The sequence below is a fragment of the Papaver somniferum genome, chromosome 10 (genome assembly GCF_003573695.1).
Source record: "Papaver somniferum cultivar HN1 chromosome 10, ASM357369v1, whole genome shotgun sequence".
Taxonomy (NCBI): domain Eukaryota; kingdom Viridiplantae; phylum Streptophyta; class Magnoliopsida; order Ranunculales; family Papaveraceae; genus Papaver; species Papaver somniferum.
In genome coordinates this window covers 45,279,618-45,299,705 of record NC_039367.1, presented here as the reverse complement: position 1 = coordinate 45,299,705, position 20,088 = coordinate 45,279,618, and the positions used below count along the sequence as shown (strand labels likewise).

The 20,088-nt window shown below is 35.2% G+C and overlaps 2 protein-coding genes across 3 annotated transcripts; one reads left to right on the top strand and one right to left on the bottom strand.

Moving 5' to 3' along the window:
• Positions 1 to 2,593: 2,593 nt before the first annotated feature.
• Positions 2,594 to 2,962, top strand: LOC113315583 (multiple organellar RNA editing factor 6, mitochondrial-like). Its single transcript, XM_026563845.1, has one exon. It carries the CDS (start codon positions 2,594 to 2,596, stop codon positions 2,960 to 2,962), a length of 369 nt encoding a protein of 122 aa, XP_026419630.1.
• Positions 2,963 to 13,799: 10,837 nt separating this feature from the next.
• On the bottom strand, positions 13,800 to 18,501 carry LOC113319580 (exocyst complex component EXO84B-like). Of its 2 annotated transcripts, XM_026567833.1 has the most exons (8): positions 18,157 to 18,501; positions 17,979 to 18,076; positions 16,613 to 17,103; positions 16,077 to 16,522; positions 15,454 to 15,939; positions 15,260 to 15,324; positions 15,019 to 15,155; positions 13,800 to 14,875 (listed from the first exon to the last, which is right to left on the bottom strand). In XM_026567833.1, the coding sequence occupies exons 1-7, from the start codon at positions 18,382 to 18,384 to the stop codon at positions 15,068 to 15,070; spliced, it is 1,902 nt and encodes a 633-aa protein (XP_026423618.1). In that variant the 5' UTR covers positions 18,385 to 18,501; the 3' UTR covers positions 13,800 to 14,875; positions 15,019 to 15,067. The 2 variants fall into 2 exon arrangements, with proteins under 2 accessions (XP_026423618.1, XP_026423617.1); XM_026567832.1 differs by having other exon boundaries at positions 16,077 to 17,103.
• Positions 18,502 to 20,088: the final 1,587 nt, after the last annotated feature.

Here is a 20,088-nt window from a genome sequence, read left to right as displayed (position 1 = left end):
CTTGTCTCCTGAAACCTCTTTTGTGTTGTCTTGTAGAACTTCCTCTGCCACAATGATTGGTGTAATGTTTTCCTTTAGTTCCACTTCAATCCAATTATCATTAACAACTTCCATATTTTTATTTTCTTCATTATCATTTATAAGTATATTGTTTCTTCTACCCATGACGAAATATTGGCTTAGCATTCTGAACCATTCTGACTGTTTTTCTTTTGCTTTTCTTCTTTAAAGTTAATTCTTGTATTTGCCTTTTTTTCCTCTGACTCAATAACCGACTTTCCTTTTAAGGCTTTCATTAAATCCTCTGTTGTCACTGTTCTTCTATCTCCAATGACTCCTACTGATTTAACTTTTTTTGTTGTTTTCACCCTCCATAAAATTATTCACTTTTCCCCCACTATTTTCTTCGGTATTTCCTCAACATTCATTCTTCTCCCTTTACTTTCTCTATTCAGATAGTCCACTATGTCTATTTCACTATCATAAATTCTGAGACTTGCTGATGCATTAGTAAGAAGTTCCACTTTTTCATTTCCTTGAACTTTTTCTTGTGAAGTGTTGCCAACATTAACTGATTTACTTTCTCCTCTTCATAAATGAAATTTTTTGGAAAGTTTTTCTGGTAATCAATATATCTTGCTCTACACTTCTCTTTCTGAGTGATCAACATCTACATGCCAACAGTCTCTGCATGTTCCATGAGGTATCTCTAGAAAGAAAATCTTCATCTTAATTGTCTCTCTATCTGACCCGTCAATTATAATTATCTTAACTTGATGAACAAGGGATTTACTTATGTCAACCAATACATGTGCTTTATATTCTCCATCTGAGTTGAGAGGAACCATGAGATTGAGAATTCTTCTAACTTTGTTAGCCACCATTTCTGCCACATATCCCTTTTCAACTAAATCACTCTTGAGATTAAACTTGATCCAGTAGTCTTGAGCATTAATATCCACCTCTTCTAATTTTGTATCACTGCTCTACCAACACATAATTAGAAGCTTTCCATGAACTCTATTTGGAATAGAGTAAATCGCAGCAGCAAAATCTCCAGCATTAGAAAACTTTATTATAAACACTCCAGGATCGGTTGTTTTCTTTATTATGAATCCGCCAGTTGGTGACCAAGCCATGTTCAAATCATAAGCTAATTCTCCCACTCTTAAACCTCTTGGATCATCCTTCTTTTTTATTTCCTTAAAAAGTTTGACTACTACTCTAGGGAATTTTCTTTGCTCAATTTGTATAGTAGTAAACCTTAGAAATTCCACATAGTATCTAAAAGAATCAGAAAGAGGATTATCCTGATCTTCTAAGAGACTAGTAAGATGAGCTACATAGTTATCAGTGGGAACATCAGATATTTTTTGTGAAATTTGTAAGTACCAGAAATAGAGATTTTGATGGATTGCAGAAGAAAGGTTTTTGAGAGCAACTTTGAGTTTTTTTTTGTTTTAAGAGTATCATGAATGAATTGAATATCAGTCAGCTTTTTATAAGTTCTATTGGTGCATGCAAATAGTGATTTAGTGCTTTTGAATTGTACCGCCACTTATAGAGAGGAATCGATGTAACCGAAGTTGCAAGATATAAAATTACTGACATATAAACAGTGTATGACATAATCCTATGAGTTTCTATACGCAAGATTTCTTTTAGGAATTATACTGACAGAAATGCTTGCACTCTTTTCATCATGCTTGGAGTATGTCTGCAAGTAATTGTTTCTAAATATATTATTCAATTCCTTACTTGCGTTTGAGGTAATTTCCCCGATATTGAAATAAGTAGACCGGGGATACTGTAGCTTTTCCACTTATCTCAGAATTGAGTAACTGACCTGACAAAGGCCTAAATCGAGCATTATCTCCAACCATTCTTTCCCTGAAAAGCAGAAAAAGAAACAACAAATGTTAATGATTACTGAGGTAAACCTAAACATTTTTATAGAAAAATTGGAGATTAAAAATTAAGATTTCACATAACAAAGAAGATATTAGAAAAGGAAATTAAAAACTAGAGATTTGATATATAGATAAATATTAGACAAATCGAGTTTCATAAAAAGAAAGGACTAGCAAACCTAAAGACAACTGAAAATAAGAATATAACCGATTTAGAAAAAAAGAGGCTAAAGATAAGAACTCAAATTAAGATTACAATTAACGATTAAGTCATGAAAGAATAAATCAGTTAAATAAGAGATGATGAAGACATGAATTGAAGATGTTAAACGAAGAGAAATTGAACAGATTCAATTCATCGGTATAGAGAAGAATATTGAGTCAACTCAGTCTTTGTCGCCGATTTTCAGAGCTTCTCTTTCCTCTCTCGCCTCTCCAATTAAAATCTCGATTGCTCAATCCTAAAAATGTATCCCTTGATGGGCTTACAATCATTTAAAGTGGTGGGCGCTAATTGGTTGGGCCCAAAATGTTTCAGGAACTCCAAACATGAATTAATAAAATGAAAATAGAAAAGAATAAAAAGAAGATAAATATCATCATTTCCAAAACCCTTTTCTAGTTCTACTGTATCCATCCTCTCTCGGTCTCCTCTGAAGAAATTCTCTAACCTTCGCCCAACGATGGTTGCAGCATTAGCAAGAGCTATAATCACAAAACCCACTTCCACAACTCTCCCAAGTCGTCTTTTTTCATCATCATATTTCTCATCGATAGATCAATCCCCACCACTTCCTGGTTTCATTAGACCTAAAAGACAACATTTGGTTCTTTTATTTCATGTTGTTCAAGTACTTACACCTTGTGCATCTCTTTTGAATACTATACGATGTAGAGTTAATCGGTCTGGTTCTGATTCATATTCACCTATGAATTTTGGGTCCAATTACAGTGATCGTCCTCCTACTGAAATGGCACCATTGTTTCCTGGTTGTGATTATGAACATTGGCTTATTGTTATGGATAATCCTGGTGGTGAAGGTGTTGATTGATTGTTATGTTCAAACCCTAGCTAAGGTTCTGGGAAGGTAAAAGTTCAAATAAACTCGTAAATCGAATTGTTCGTTTTTTTTTTTCTAAATTAGAGTTTGTGTGTGTGTGTGTATTTCCAATTAGGGTTTATGCAACTCTGAGCATGATGTTTAATTTGGAGATTTTGGGTTTTCTGTAGTGGATAAGTTTTTGTCACTTTATCTGTGCCTGCCTGCATTTTGACTAGGGTTTAAGGCTTCTTGAAAGGTACTATCTAAAGAATAAACCATTTTGTAATTTGGGCTGATGGGTTTTAGGTTTAGGTTTGTGTTTATCCTGTTATTGTTGGTTTCTTTCGCGGTTGCCTACAGTGTCTTCTACTCCCTCCGTTTCCAAATAATAGGCTGGATTAGGTATACATGTGAAACCAGCCTATTATTTAGAAATTGAGGTAGTAACATTTCATGGTTTTGCGGTTGTGTATTATTTCTTTGTTGTATTTTTATGATGAAAAACCCAAAGCACTAAAAGTGTAGATTGTTACAGTTGTTCCTTTTTGAATATTTAGATTAAGTGCTGCTTGAGGGGCATGTCTGATATAAATTTCCACATATAAATATGATTTGTCTTTAGTTATATGCTAATTCTGTCAATATAATCTACTAATTCTGTCAATATTATCTACTGAAGACAGTATTCCGAGAAATCTGTGTGATTACATAATTCGGTTTCTTGAACTTCTTTAATTTTCTTGAGATTTATCTCTTTAATTTGTATGTGTTTACCTTGTATTGGTCATCACTAGCTTAGTAGCTTTTATAGTTTCTTTTTTTATTTTGTTTGCTTACCTATTAAATCTTTGGCATTATGAATACAGTGAGGAAGAAGCAAAGAGAAAAATATACAATGTTTCGTGTGAAAGGTATTTTGGTTTCGGATGTGAGATTGACGAAGAGACCTCAAATAAGCTCGTAGGTTGGTCTATTTAACATTCTATTTTTGTTGTAATTGGGGTTTGCAATTATGAATTGCTATGGATTTTTCTTTAATTGGGCTTGCTTGCTTTTATTATCTACAGGTTTGCCAAGTGTTCTATTTGTGCTTCCAAATTCTTATGTGGACGCTGAGAATAAGGACTATGGAGGTAAGCTTTGATTTACACCCTAAGGAAAATCTTGTTTTTTGTTTTTTCATCTATCTCGCCTTTCTGCCATGTAAATACTTCGAGGGCTGCCTTCTGCATCTGTTATCTTTGTTTGGAACTGTTGACCATGTGCAAATCTGACATCTGAGTGAGATGCAATCTGAAGCTCGCTACTTCTCGTTAAAACAAATCCAGATATGACTAGGGTTAATTTGTGTCTTACACGTTAGTGATGTTATACTTCTTCAGTTCATATATTTGTATTTCTATATGGCCCAGGGAACCTGTGGCTCTAAGCATTTCAAAATAACATGCAAACTTGTAATGTGCAAGGAGAATGAGAGTCCGAACTGTGTTCACTTATTAGCTCTTTTTCCTTCTATTTGTTGATTGAATCAAGATGAAGCATTTAACATTGTGGGTTGCTCTATGGTTTTCTATTTTGAAGCTGAACTGTTTGTAAATGGAGAGATAGTTCAAAGGTCACCTGAGAGACAGAGGAGGGTGGAGACATTGCCCCAGAGAGCTCAGAATATACCCAGATACAATGACATAACCCGATACGTTAGGCGCAGAGAAAACCAACAATAGATGCTCGCTGGGTCGATGAGTGTTTTAGATGTATACTGTGGATGGGAAGCAATTTTAGTTATTTTGGGTTGCTTCCGATGTTTGGTTCCTGACTAGGATATGTTTGTGGTTATTCTTAGTATTTGACAAGGCGTTGTGTCTGTCATTGAATTGTGTTTACCGCGCTGCCCCTTTTTGCTCTTCCTACATGACTGAATACTTCTTAGGTGTTTTCAAGAACTTCCTTATGCCGCATCAAAACAAAAAAACTGTCTTATGCCTATTTCGTATAATTAGTAAGGTGTTTTCCTAGTAATGCCTTTTTTTATAGTTCCTTGTATGTTTTGGTATAGACAAGGTTTGTCAGGACAAATATTTGCCGAAGCCTACAATGGAATTGTACAAATTCGGTTCCTTTTTCTAATCCATATTAAAGTTCCGCATCCTTTTTTTTTTTTTTGAAAATAAGACTTAGATTACTGGCTTCCGTTAATCTGCGGATTCAGTCTCTTCAGAGACCAACTCTTGTTGAGTAGCTCTTCCAATGGCTGAATTTCTAGAATTAACATCGACTTGAAAACTTACAGAAATATTGTCATTTGCGTTACAAAGTTCATATGCTTTGATAGTGTCAAAAGCAATGGAAGGAATTAAAAAACTAGGAGACTGATCATTCCAAAAAGTTGTAATGTTTGTGCTTCTTCCCTTCTTTGCTAACAAGTCTGCCACCCTGTTTGCTCTCATGTCTACATATTGAAAACCTAAAAAAGAACCTAGTTGCTCTGCTAATAACTTTACTTCTTCTAAAATAGATATGCATTGCCATTGGACTGTTGATTTTTTGGTGCCTGGTTGTCCCCTTCAATCACCAAATATGTTGTTTGTAACAACTCATTGGGTAGCTCTGATAAGAGCTACAGCTTCTGCCTCTTCTGATGAGAAGGTCCTGCAATTCCCCATTGCTGCTGCTTGGAAAGTTCATGTCCAATCACGCAATATGAAACCAAAACTAGCATTAGTAATTTCAGACAACCATGAAGCATCACAGTTAATCTTTTTTGTATTTGTAGAGAGCAAATTCCAGTTGATATTTAGGATCCTTTGCTTACTACTGATTGCTTTGATCTGTTTCCTATTTTCTGGGTGCCAATAAGCAAAATGTCTAGTAATATCTATTGTTAATTGTTCTGGTATTCTATTTTTGTTTTCAAAAACTCTAAGGCACCTTTCTTTCCATATAAACCAACACTTAGTTGCAGCCAATGCTATAGATATAGATTGTAGATTTCATGTTTTCCATTCATTGTAGTGGTCTAAGAAATATTTACTGTTAGAGATAAGATGTACTCCCTGTGATGGCATTGGAGATAGATTCCAAACATCTCTTGCATATGCACATTCGAAAAACAAATGATAAGTAGATTCCTTATCTGAATGACAGAAAACACAATTGTTGTCTTCATTTATAGCTGATTTAATCTTTTTTTTAGTTGGTAATGTATCTTGCAAGAATTTCCATATGAACAGTTTTATTCTCTGAGATGTATCCATACTCCATAAACCTTTCCAGAATCTCTTTTTTTCATGAGAAACCACAATGGAAGGATTGAGAAGTTTGGCATATAAAGACTTGACAGAAAATTCCCCATTTCTGGTTAGTGTCCATCTTAATTTGTCTTTTCTCAGGTGACCAGTTCTTATAGTAAATAGGTTGATATTAAGAATTTCCTGCACTATAGAGTTATCAAAGATAGAGTTGAGTAATTGAATGTTCCACTTCTTTGTGTCTGAGTTAATTAGCTCAGATACAAGTGGTATTTGGGTGTTTGTCCTTTGGACAGTGTTTGCCAGAGTGTCAGTTCTGGAAGGAATCCATTTATCTTCCCAAATGTTGATGGATGAACCATATCCTACCTCCCATATATTGTATTGCTTTATGTGTGCTATGCCTTGTAGAATACAGTTCCTATCCAAGAAGCATTTGATTTCTTCTTGGATAGTAAAGCTCCAGTTTTTTTGAAATATTTTCCTTTTAAAATTTGAGCCCATAAATCATTAGGATGACTAACTAATCTCCATGCTATTCTACTGATCATGGCCTGGTTAACTTTATTTGCTTCTTTAAAACCTAGGCCTCCCTGTTCTATAGGTCTACATAGGAAGTCAAAAGCTTTTATGTAGATTCCTTTAGAATTTCTGTGTTTTCCCCACCAAAAGTCTCTTTGAATATCATTGATCCTTTTAGTTATCTTTTTTGGTAAGACAAAACATCTCATGCTAAAAATGGGCATGCTAGATAGCACGAATTTATTTAGAACTATTTTACTAGGCTGGGACAGTATTTTTCCTAAATAAATCTTTATTCTATGTTCCATTTTTCTATTATGTTATAGAAAGCCTTGAGTTTTGATCTGTCAATGAACAGAGGGATTCCTAAGTGTGTGTCTTTCATATTGATCTTTTTTATTTTCATTAACCTACAGATTATGCCCTGGTGTTTGTTATGGACTTTCTTACTGAAAAAAGTCCAGATTTTGTAAAGTTAATAACTTGGCCTGAAGCTTTACTAAATATTTGTATAGATTTTAGTAAGTTATTACAACTGATAAGGTCTGCTTTTGTAAACAAAGTAGATCATCTGCAAAGAAAAGATGTGATATTGGTCTGGCTTTAGGAGTTAGTTTAATACCCTGAACTTTTTTTTGAGTTTCTAAGTAGTTAACCAATCTAGAGAATACTTACATACACAGATTGAACAGATAAGGGGACAAATGATCCCATTGTCTTATGCCCCTAGTGGGTTCAAACTCATTACAAGGGTTCCCATTTAGTAGAACAGCTATTGGGGTTGTTGAGATGCATTGGTGAATTAAAGTGCACCAATCTTCTGAGAAGCCAAAAGCTCTTAATGTTTTTATGAGAAAATTCCAATTTACCCTATCAAAGGCCTTGGACATGTCAATCTTTAGACCTATGTTACCTATTTTCTTTTTGTTTTTTCATAGAATGAACAATTTCATGTGCAACAATAATGTTGTCTGAAATCTGCTAGATGAAAGAAAAGCCGATTGTAGAGGTGATATTATGTTTTCTAAAGATTTTTTGAATCTATTTGTCATCAGTTTAGCTATTATTTTGTATAGAGTGTTACACAGTCCTATAGGTAGGGGACTTGGGGTTTTTTGTTTTTGGAATGAGGAAAAGAAAAGTCTTGTTAAGCCAAGTGTCATAGAACTTGAAAGTTGGAACTAGGATCGAGTGTGAAGGATTTAAAGTGAGACATATTGTCCCATGATCTGAGCCAATTGCTACCAAATTTTGCAAAGATGCTTGTTGGAATTCATCATTCCATTCTGCATTTGTTATAGCCCTATTTAACCTTTGTTTAATATTTGCAATTTCATCCCTTTTATTACTCCAAGTGAATATATTTCCAGTGAAGCCTAAGTCTTCTAAACATGTCCTCTGTATTAAGTTTAGTATTGGCTCTACTTTTTTCCTATCAAAAGGGAGACCTCCTTGTTTTTCTTCACTATTGAAAATTATGTTAAGATATCCTATTACAAGCCATGGCATTGTATTTAAGTTACTCTATGTGCTATGTCTTCTAGATAGCTCATAATTTCTAATTTATTATCATGTTTAGGTGAACCATAAAATCAGGTTAGGAGCCATTCTTTAGAATTGAAGCTATTTTTAACAATGATATTGATCATGTTAAGGTTCCACTGAACCACTTCAAAGTGAAAACCATCCACCCAAGCAATTGCTAGACCTCCAGCTATTCCATCTGGATCTACAATGTGGGTGTTTGGGAAATGATTTGGATTTTTTTTCATCAAGCTCCTCTGAGACTTGGTTTCAGAAAGAAAAAGAATGTCAGGTTTTTCTAAATCAAGTAAAGAATGTAAATGTTGTTGTGTTTTTTCTGACCACACCCTTGTGTGTTCCATGCTAGAATTTTCATGGCCCAAATCAATAGAAAAGCAGTAAGGTAATTCCACAGAAACAAGGCACGGAGTATAATCACATAACCTGAGCCTATGTACAATCTCAGTCCACAGAAGTATGTAGGAAATATAAGATGCATAGGCAGGAGAAATAAAAGCAGATTACTGAAAACTGTAAAAACTCAGCTCATAAGATTATAAGATTACTAGGGGTTTTAAAAACGTCAGGGAATATTGAGAGAGAAAGTAGGGTGATAACAGCTTACCTTTGGGTTTAATTGGGTCAGAGGAGCCGAGTTTTAGAGGTTATGTCCAACAGAGCAACAAATGTGATGATTTAATTCTAACTAAAAATGACTCAGCTTTTAATATCAAAACAGAAGAAAAGAATTTATCACCATCTAACGCCTAAAATAAGATCAATCAATCAAATCCAGAAGCATTTATATTAACTTATCCCAAAGAAGAAAATATAAATAATCCTAACCAACAAGCACAAGAAACCTTCCCAAAGATCTGAAGACAAAGAGCACTCTGATAATACATGAAACCACTAGCACAGAGACATCAAAAGATCATAAACGCAAATAACCTTCAAAAGTTTAAAACAACCAAAATTTCCAGAACAAGAAACATGAACATTTCATACACCCAAACTTTCTTGAGGTACCTTAGAATTCTTTAGCAGGTTCAGTTTCCCTACAAGTTTTAGGGCTCAAGGACACTGCTATCACTCCTACATACAATAGTTGTAAGAACAAAAAACCATTAATTTATTTTTGGATATATTATCCAAACTAAATCGATTCAATCTAATAATGTACCACAATTTTAGATTAACCCACAGACCTTACATAAAAGACATTTAACAAATGCCTTATTTTTAACAAAACTAAGATAAACATTTAAAGGTTTACCTTTTAAAACAAAGTGCACGTATACTTGATAATGAACCTCCACAAACGGAGATAGATTTTTTCTTTTTTAATTAAAATAAAAGAGCAAGTGGACTTACACTTGAAAAAAGATTCAATACGAAAGATTACCAGCTTTTCTTGGATCCCGATTAAAGGAATCAAAAGGAAAAAACAATAGTGTTCAAAAACATATTTAGAAGATTTTAAGATAACGAACAATATTTTTTTGATAAAAGGTTAATTTAAAATTAGGCCATAATAGACACCCAAAAAGAAAGAGTACGAACTAAAACTAGGATACAAAGAAGAACCCAACCCAAATTTGAATTTCAAATTAACTTCGGCAGCAAAGATCAGAACTAAACACCAAAAGAAATCAGGAGTACCATTAACCAACTTTGCCAGGACTCTTATCAAACAAGTATAAGGCACCATTAACCAACTTTTTCGGGACTTTTATCAAACAAGTATAAGGCACCAATAAACAATAAGTGAACAAAAACCAACTAACATTGGTTTGCAGAGACAATTTAAAAGGACACAAAACCACAGACCCAATTATTATTGGGGAACAATAAACGAGCTTATAATTTTAGGCACATATCAGAATACTAAGGTCAAAAAATTTTCATAATCGTAAACACAAATTGGGGAAAACATCCAAACTTCAAAACCCTTGTTGGTGTTGCATTTTCTACAACAACACCAACAACAACCTAGAGAGGAGAAAAAAGTGAGGAGAGCTTAAGACTTCTAAGCATGGCTAGAACAAAACAGGATTAAAAAGAAAAAGATAAGAAGGAAAATCTCACATCCCCCGTTGTTGATGTATCTATAACAACAATACCCTCAACAACCTGAAGAAGAAAAACTCAAAAAGAACTCACAATACCGAATCTAAGAATTACCTGTGTTAATGATAACCACATCATACTTTCATCCGGATTAAAGAGAGAAAACACTTAAAGCTGTTGTGAATTAACAACATATAATCTAGCAAATTGAATAAAATAATGGATAATTGGTGATTAACACCTTCTGAATCGAAGATCCAGACCTAAATCTGTGCAAATGTGCGCAGCCAAATAGTTATTGTTTCATTAAGTTTCAAATTGATCGAACATAGGGTTTTCTTATAGATTAAATACCAATGATTAACCCTACTAAACCCTACTATACCCTACTAACCAATGATTAACCCTACTAACCCTACTAAACACACAATCTTGGAAAATAATTGGTGTTGTATGAGTAAGGAGAAGACAATCTTTAGGTGTTCCAAGTGTTCCTCCATGTTATGGCTGTAAATAAGGATATCATCAAAGAAAACTAAGACAAATTTCCTCAAGAATGGCTTGAAAAATATCATTCATTAAAGCCTAAAATGTTGCAGGTGCATTTGTAAGGCCAAATGGCATCACTTTAAACTCATAGTGACCCTGATGAGTTCTAAATGTTGTTTTGAAGATGTCAAAGTCATGAATTCTGATTTGATGATAGCCAACCCTGAGATCTATCTTGGAGAAAATAGCATATCCACACAGCTCATCCAATAATTCATCTACAATAGTAATTGGAAATTTATCTTTGATGGTGATGCTATTTAGCTTCCTATAGTGTACACAAAACCTCCAAATGTTATCTTTCTTTTTGACCAAAAGGATTGGAGATGCAAATGGACCATGACTTGGCTGAATAATACCATAATGGAGCATATCTCTCACTATCTGTTCTACTGCATCTTTTTGAATATAGGGACATTTGTAAGCTCTGAGATTAACAGGTGTTCAATTTGGTTGAAGAGGAATTGTCTGGTCTAAATTTCTCTTTGGAGGTAACTCAGTAGGTTCCTGAAAGATATCTTGAAATTCAGTGAGTAAAGGAAGTAGGATATCAAGTGTTGGTGGTGTAGGAGAAGAAGAAATAGAAGACAAAGTACCCACCAATCCATGTGAAGTAGTAGAAAAAAATTTGTAATGGATGCACTACTTATTTGAAGTAAAGAGGCTTTCGGAACAATACCTTGTAAAGTAATTTTCTGATTGTTGAGCTTCAAATACACAAAGAGCTTTAAAAAGTTAAACACTACATTACCCAAAGTCTTGAGCCAATCTGCACCAAGGACAATGTCACAGCCTCCTAGTAGTAGAGTTCTCAAGTTTTCCTTAAACTGATGCCCCTGCATACTCCATTGTAAGTTAGAACAAATGCCAGTGCTGACTATTCTGTCCCCATTAGCCACAGTGACCATCGTTGGTTTGGTTGCTTCAATGTTGCAGTTCAATGAGTTGGCCAAAGCAGAAGCAATAAAGTTAGTGGTGCTACCAGTATCAATGAGTATAGAAACCTTCTTATTGTTTATTAGACCAGGAATTCTAATTGTCTCTCCAGTTGCATTGCTTGTTAGTGCATGCAGAGAAATATCAACATCATATTGCATTGGAGATTCTTGTGCTTCCTCATATACATCTTCCTCCTCTTCAGTGTCTTGAGGTGCATCAGTGTTCATATGCAGCATGTATACTTTTTGTCTCCCTTTACATAAATGGCCCGGTGTGTAGACAGTATCACAATTATAGCACAACCCTTGAGCTCTTGTCTTGTCCATTTCCTCTTGAGAGAGTCTTTTGACAATGAGGTTTTGAGGATTGGGCTTTGGTGGAGGTTGGAAGAAGGATTTTGGGGTTGTTGGAAGAGACTTAGGTGATGTAAGAATTGGTTTGGGTGACAATGGTGCAGAAGAGTAGTGTCTGGTAGATGAAAAATTTGGTGAGAAGGATTTAGGGAATGGCTTAGAAGTTGTACTAGTCAATTGTAGTTTTTTTTATTGTAATCTAGCTAAATTGAAAGCATCAGCCAAAGTTTGTGGATGAAACATTGAGACAGACTTCCCTATTTCATCTTTGAGGCCACTAAGAAAACTCATAAAAAAATATGTTTCAGTGAGAGATGGGTTCATATCAAGCATCAATGCTTTCAGAGATTCAAATTCTTCATAATAATCATCCACTGTGGTGGTTTGGACTAGTTTATTAAAACTGCCCACAAAATTTTCATCCACAGGGTTTTCAAATCTAGCACAGATGGTCTTAGCTAAATCAATCCAAGTAATTCGATGCCTATTAACTTGAAAATTTAAAAACCACTTTTCAGCCTTACCCTCAAGGTAGATTGTAGCTATATCCATCTTTTTGTGTTCTTCAATGTCATGTAATAGAAAGTATCTATCAGCTTTTTGTATCCAACCACGAGGATTTGCACCATCAAATCTGGGAAAATCGAGCTTTGGGAAGCGGTTAGGAGGGATGTATTGACGATGATGAGCAAAACTCTGTTCCTCTATATCATGACCATGAGATCCAGAAGCATCTTCAGTATGTGGTTGACGTTGATTATTGTTAGGTCGACTGAATAATCTCACCAGATTTCGATTGTTCTCTTGTAATGTGCTGTTAAGATTTGTTGCTAGTGAATCAAACTTAGTAGTGAGTTATGAGGATAGGGTATTGAAATCTGTTTGAAGCTGAGATTGAGAAGCTTTTAAGTGAGCTACCTCTTCTTCGACAGCTTTAAGAGTCATTGGAAGAAAAAAATTGGTGGATTCGAACAGTTCTGAATACCAATTGTTGTGAATTAACAACAGATAATCTAGCAAATTGAATAAAAAATGGATAATTGGTGATTAACACCTTCTAAATCGAAGATCCAGACCTAAAATCTGTGCAAATGCCAAATAGTCATTGTTTTCATTAAGCTTCGGATAGATCGAACATAGGGTTTTCTTATAGATTAAATACCAATGATTAACCCTACTAAACACACAATGGATGGACAACATGTGTCGCCTATCTAACGGACACAAACTCACCAATAACTAACAACGGAAAATACTAAAGGCACCTAACTAAATACTTAGAGCAGCCTGGTGATTACATGTCACACTGTGACAAAAGCATTAAGAAGGAACAGTAAGAAAAGACCTAAAATTCATCACATCTATGTCTATCAAACCTTCCGCTCCGTTCCTCATTGCTCGTGACCCATTAATCCCCGAAGGTTAGCTAAGTTTTACTCTTCCATGGCGGAAAAGCTTCTGTGTTTTTTTTTTCTAGAGGAGAGAGGTGAATTTTATTCAGGACGGTGAAATTGAAACTCAAGTTCCGCATCCTTGATTACAAAATTGTCAAAATATTTAAAATGGCCTGAAACTTTGTACTACTTTTGAATGTTATCGCTACCTGAAAGGCAAAAGATCGTTATTTTATTAGATTTAACAGTTATTGGCAAGGTCTTTAGATATTATCATAAATATTATACAGCATGCCCATCAACTGAGGTATAAGAATCATTACATTGGTTATTATTAGTACCAGCCTCCTCGTCAATGAACTCTGCCTTTTGCCTTATTTCATCAGACACCTCGTCAACTACACAAGCATTTGGAAATTGCCTTCTTTCAATCTCCTCTGGCTTTGCAATGGCTGCATTTGCAGTCCCAAAGTCTTCTTTGAACCTTCCAAGCCAGCCAGTTAAACTCTGGTCCTCATCCTCGTCTTCATCATATTCATATCAGTTGTTACCTTGGGGTTCCTTGGAAATAACTACTGCTGAATTATGCATTTGATGATCTAGTATGATAGCTTTTAACACCTCAACTGCTAGTCCGCCAATGCCGAACTCCACAGATTTTTCCAATGAAGATCCAGAATCCTTTTCCTTCCTCTGCTCTACAACATTTGACTTCAAAGACTCTTTTACGTCAAAATCTTCTTCAAAAGTCCTTAATGGTGCTTCGTCTAACTTTATTGTTTTTGCCACCTCTAGCTGGATGACGACTTCAAGAGCAGGGGTTATGCCATCAAATTGCCGAAGCTCTTGGTTTATTAGGGCAGTTTCATTTACTCCAACTACTTCATTTTCCACCTCCGTAACATCTTCTATTGAACTTCTAGCATCTTCATAAGAGTCACTTAAATTCTCAAACCCACACTTCTACTTTTCCTCTACAGAAATCCTTGAAGGTTCCAAAGGTGCCAACTGAGTTTTGTCAGTCATGTGTATCCTGCTCATAGCTTCATCGGATATGGTAACTTCTAATTTTTGAATTTCTTCATCTATTGCCAAACCTTTTGATAAATTCTCTGTTATTCCATCTTCCAACTCTGCAAAATCTTCAATAGAACTAAAATCATCTTCCCTGACAGAATCGATTGACTTCCCACTCTCAATATCCTCTAAGAAAGTAGACACTATAGGTTCTACTACGGATGGAGACTTTAATATCTCAGACTCCAATATTTTCTTGATAGCGGCATAGCAATATCTGTGGCCCATTCGTCTGTAAGTACATCCCTATGAAAAAAAAAAAGAACTCAACCTGTTAGGTGTGGTGGAAATAACAAGACGAACTAATTAAACTGTAGTCAGCTATCTGGGAATCCAGATTAGTGGAATTAGAAACTCACACTAAACATTAGCAGGAAAAGTTGAACTACCTGTTAGGATCACATTCTACACAAGCAAATGCTGGTTCAATGCGATATATTAGATCCAGAGAAGCATCAAGCATGTTTTCAGAAAAGAACCCTCCAAACCTTGATATTTCCACCAGAAAGTGCATGTCCACAATAAACTGTTACATGGGAAAGAAGCGTTAGAGAATTTTGTGACGAGAAATTCGTTTGGTGGTTACCGGCCGCAATGACAGGAAACATTAATGCTGGATAAACTAATTACCTGCTCGAAACCTCGAGATTGTTGGACATTGATGGTCGATTTATCCTCAATGGCTTTCCAAAAATCTTGGCAATTTGAATGCCAAACAAAAACATATGCAACATGTTTAACAAGGAAAACTGTTATTGAGCTTAAAAGATTATCTTGAACACAATAAATATAGTTTCACTGGGGAGTACAGAAGAACATGACACCTGAAATGCAAAAGAGGGCATAAAATCTTGATCTAACTCAGAGTCTTCTTGACCATCAGTATAAGTTTCTGCACAAACTCTCGATCCAGCATCTGGAGACATAACTCTATGCACAAATTGCTGGCAGAAATGAGTGGTAAGTTGATTTGATATTTGTTGAATCACAACTATCCAGTTATCAAGTTCCTTCCCGCGGCTACCCATATTTTCTGGCTGAAAACCTAAGTTCTGATTGTCCATGAATATGCTCTTGAAAGTGATTGAGAAAATATCTACAAGTGCTGATGCATTTGCCAACACAGAAACTTGTTGGGATAAAGCTTGAGCCAAAATTACTCTTGAACTGCCTGCACCTAGTATGTTCATTTTACAAGGGATGACTTTAACAAGAGTCTCAATATATTCTCTGAAGAGTTCCATTAGTCCATTGAGAACTGAGATCTCCATTTGAAGGTCGATTAATGGCAAAACTTCACTAATGATACCCTGAACATAATTAGAGAACTTTTTAGAACATGCACGATAACGTTTTTTTTTTTTTAATGTGTGATTATACCAAGAAAACTAAGGCAGTCAAAACGAGGAAAATTATAATATTACTTGCAGAAATAATTCAAACACACCTGCAGCATTGATGTTAATTTCCTTCCGCTGTTGGTGAGCATCCAATATTCCAGTTCACGACCAGTTATCATGGGCAAGGCTCTCTTATTCAGAATTCCTGAAATAAGGTATTTACCGAGTACCCAATCATCAGTTGCTGTGAAAATACCAACAACTTTCTTACAATGGTCAATATGCATCTTTAGAACTTCGTTCATACAAGGTCTCATTAGCTTCACCAAGCACGGTTGCAACATTATGCTTTGAGCTTCAAGCAGGGAACAAAATGAGAAAGAAATTTCTACAGCTGCTACTGCCGTTGACAACCGACCATTTATTTCAGAATCAGACTTAACATACTTATCAAAACATATAACAAAGACTTCCAGTGCTTCACGCATCCACTGAATAAATTCTGAAGCATATGGTGATTTATCTCCGTGTATAGTTTCAAAACTCTTTGCTCCTTGTGAGATCACAGAAAAAACAAACTTTGTGAGTTCCTTAAAGTAAATCCCGTGCAAATATTCTTTCGAAGACTGCAAACTACTTATACCATTAAGAAGACGGTGATGATAATATTTAAGCATTATATGTGTTGCAAGCTGACTTTCACCGAGTCTTTGTAGTCCGGCAAGTGCCTTCTGTAATTCTGGCGCAGCTACTCTTGGATGACTGGCGACAAGGGCAAGTTGATTCACAAGTCTCGACTTCCTTTCCAGTATTGCAGAACTATAAGAGGCCAAAACCTGCATTGGAGGATTCTCTTCCAACTGTATTATCTTTAGAGGCCGAATCCATATTTCCAAAATCCCAAGAGCTTCATCTAGTCTATGTTCTGACAAAAGTATGTCCAGTGTTTCTGTTATCTCTAAGTTGCTCGGTTGATAGTGCTCCTCATATAAGGATTCTTCAATAATTGATTCTTCTGACACCAAATTGTGGTAAATGCCGTCTGTCAGGTTTTTCACTAGTTTCCTTTGTGTTAAAACATGTTGTTTTAGATGAGTGAATTCGTTTTCCATGGTTCCTACCTCGTTGAATATTCTGTATGGAAGAGGTAGAAGTCCAATTACGAAGTGAAGGAAAAAAACATTAGATAGAGAGAGATAATATGGGATGAGTAATCTCTTACGGTTATCAATAAAGCTCTCAGAAACAAAAACTTGGACCTATGAAAAGAGCTAATCAGCTAAACAACGAGTAGACAATAAAAGTTTGTTTTATCATGCCCAACAAACTAAAACAACATTTTAGTTCTGAGTGCAATTACATAGAGGAAAGGAAGATGTGATGAGTAATCTCTTGCGATTATCAATAAAACACTCGGAAAGAAAAACTTGGGTCCATCAAAAGAGCTAATCAGCTAAACAGTGTCCAACACACCACACATTTTGGTAACACTGCCAAGATTTGAAACTAAAACTACATTTTAAGCCACAGACATCAACTAGTTTCCGGTTTCTAAATTTATTCATCAAAAAAGAGATCTGAAACCTTGATGCTTCAATGACCATAAGTTGTGAATACTCTCAAATTTCACCGTATAAGTTTCCCTTAACATCAAAACTACCAAGTAATTGGGAAGCTCCACTATATGGAAACCTGTCGCACGGGAAACATGGAAAAAAAGGGACACTGTGCCGGAGATTTGTTGACACTTCTCTGGCACGCACTTGCACCTAATCGCGTTTGAAGTAAGTTGCAAATCAGAGCTGCTGACTTGCATGTAACATACGGTATTCAGATAGAATTACAAATTATAACTAAATGTAAGTATATATGTACAATAATGTTCGCGTTTTGACTTCCCAATCCAAACAAGATCACGTATAAGTGTCACGTAGCAAAATCATGACAGTAAGAATTTGGAACGGAAGGTCGAACTATTTGTGCAAAATTACAAAACTAATAAGCATTACCGGACAAATGACGAATAATTCGAGCAAATATTTCTGTGAAAATCTTCATCTGATGCCCTCTTTAGCTCAACAAGCTCTGAACAAAGACGTTTTATCCCCTAACCATCAACAAATAAAAATTCAATCATTTTGTTTTTTCAAATCATGATTATAATCAAATTCTGAACTAAATTATCACCTTGCCAGTCATTGATTCAAGACTAGATTCATCGATACTAGAATCTGAATATTCATCCGATGTGCTATCATCACTGTTTTCAGGATCCCTGAAACGAAATCCTCTAGGAAGTATCCATGCTGAAAGTGTTTCAACAAAATCTGAAAGAGAAGTATAATGAACCCAGTTGAAATTAAAGCTGCAGAAGAAACAAATATGTTGTAAAATCCGGTAATCGTTGTCAGCCATTTTTAAATTCAGAAATTTGCTTCGGTTTCTTCGATAACTATAGATTAAAAAGTTCAAGATTTGGGCGATTTTGCGCCAGAATATGGGTTTTACTGTCTTGGAAACAGAGATGTTTAAATGCCATTTGTCATCAACTTCTGACTGGTTATTGTTTGACTAAAAAGACGAATAGGCTGACCAAAAAACAAAAGGCAAATGTTAACCTCTGCATCCATGCAAAGGTTAAGCAGCAGTTAATGACCGCCCTGTGCTTTGGTGTTTGAGAAACTTTACTACTAATTAATATTTTTATTACATAAACGTATAGTTTTCGATTATTGCCCTTGCATTGAAAATCTTTTTTTTTTTTCTCTCTAGATATTTATTCCCATTTTATGAACGATTTTTTAGGGATCATGGTTTTTTTTTTTGAGGATCATGATTTTATTAGGCCACCTTCTCTATAGTTATAAGGGGTGTCCTAAAGCATTGAAATGACTAACCTATCCTTAACCTAATTTAATTTAAAATCAACCCAATAACCACTTATATATATAACCACCACCTCCTCCCACCACCACCACCACCGCCCACCACCGCCGATCATCACCACCACCACCTCCGATTATCACCACCAACAACCACCGATTACCACCACCACCTCCGATTACCACCACCACCAACCACCATTATCTAAGTTTGAAGCCTACCTGGGTACCCAAATACCCTTTCTCCGATTGTGGTTGGTAAAATCCATCGTTTTTCATGTTTTCCTTCTTCATCTTTTCTAACTTTACTCTCTCAATAATTCTACTTATTTAAAAAAAAAAACCATCTGATTTTTTAATCTCGCTAATTATCTTTAACTTAATCACTAATCATTACACTAACTATTATTAACACTAACTAACCATCACCCAAAATTAATCAGGAGGATAATTTAGGATTTAATATAAATATCTAGATAAGGGGTGACCTAGATTTACTTCTAATGTCTTTACCCAAAATAAAATCATGGTCCCAAAAAACCATGGTCCCCAAAAAATCGTTCCATTTTATTCCCTTTCTAACCGGAATTTTGTTTCTCTTAAAATCTCCATCTGTAGCTCTTTGACACTGGCAGGCTGCAGCCCCATCTATATTTACATTCCCTGATTTTCGGGGCTATCTTAAGTTCCTTTAGAAATTCCTAACCCTATATATACTCTAAAGTTCCATCTCCGTTGGACGGTGAAAAAAAAACGATTCCAATTGTTACTCTGTTTTAAAATCCGTTGTATTAACCATCAAAATTTGAAAAGAATTGGATTCAAGCATTGTTTTCTAATAAGAAGAGAATACCAAAGGCACAACGTCCAATTGTATGTAGGATATGAAATCTGCTACAACCTCTACAATGGTTAAAATGGTTTCTTTTAGATTTTCTGAATAAGAAAATTAAATGGTTACGAGGCAGATTTTTACGGAGGCTATTGAGTGAGAATTAATTAATTTTTCTGAATAAGAAAAGCTACATTTAAATCCTTACGGAGACAGATTTTTACCTACAAAAAAAAAATATCAAAGAGTTTCAAAATGGAAAAGGAAAAAAAAATCTTAAATTTGTTTCTGGATCTGAAATTTCAGGAAGATGAAGAAGACGAAAGAAAAGAAGAAGACGAAGAAAGAAGATGAAATGATACCAGAGAACAAAATTTATTAGCTTAAGGGTAACAACGGAATCTA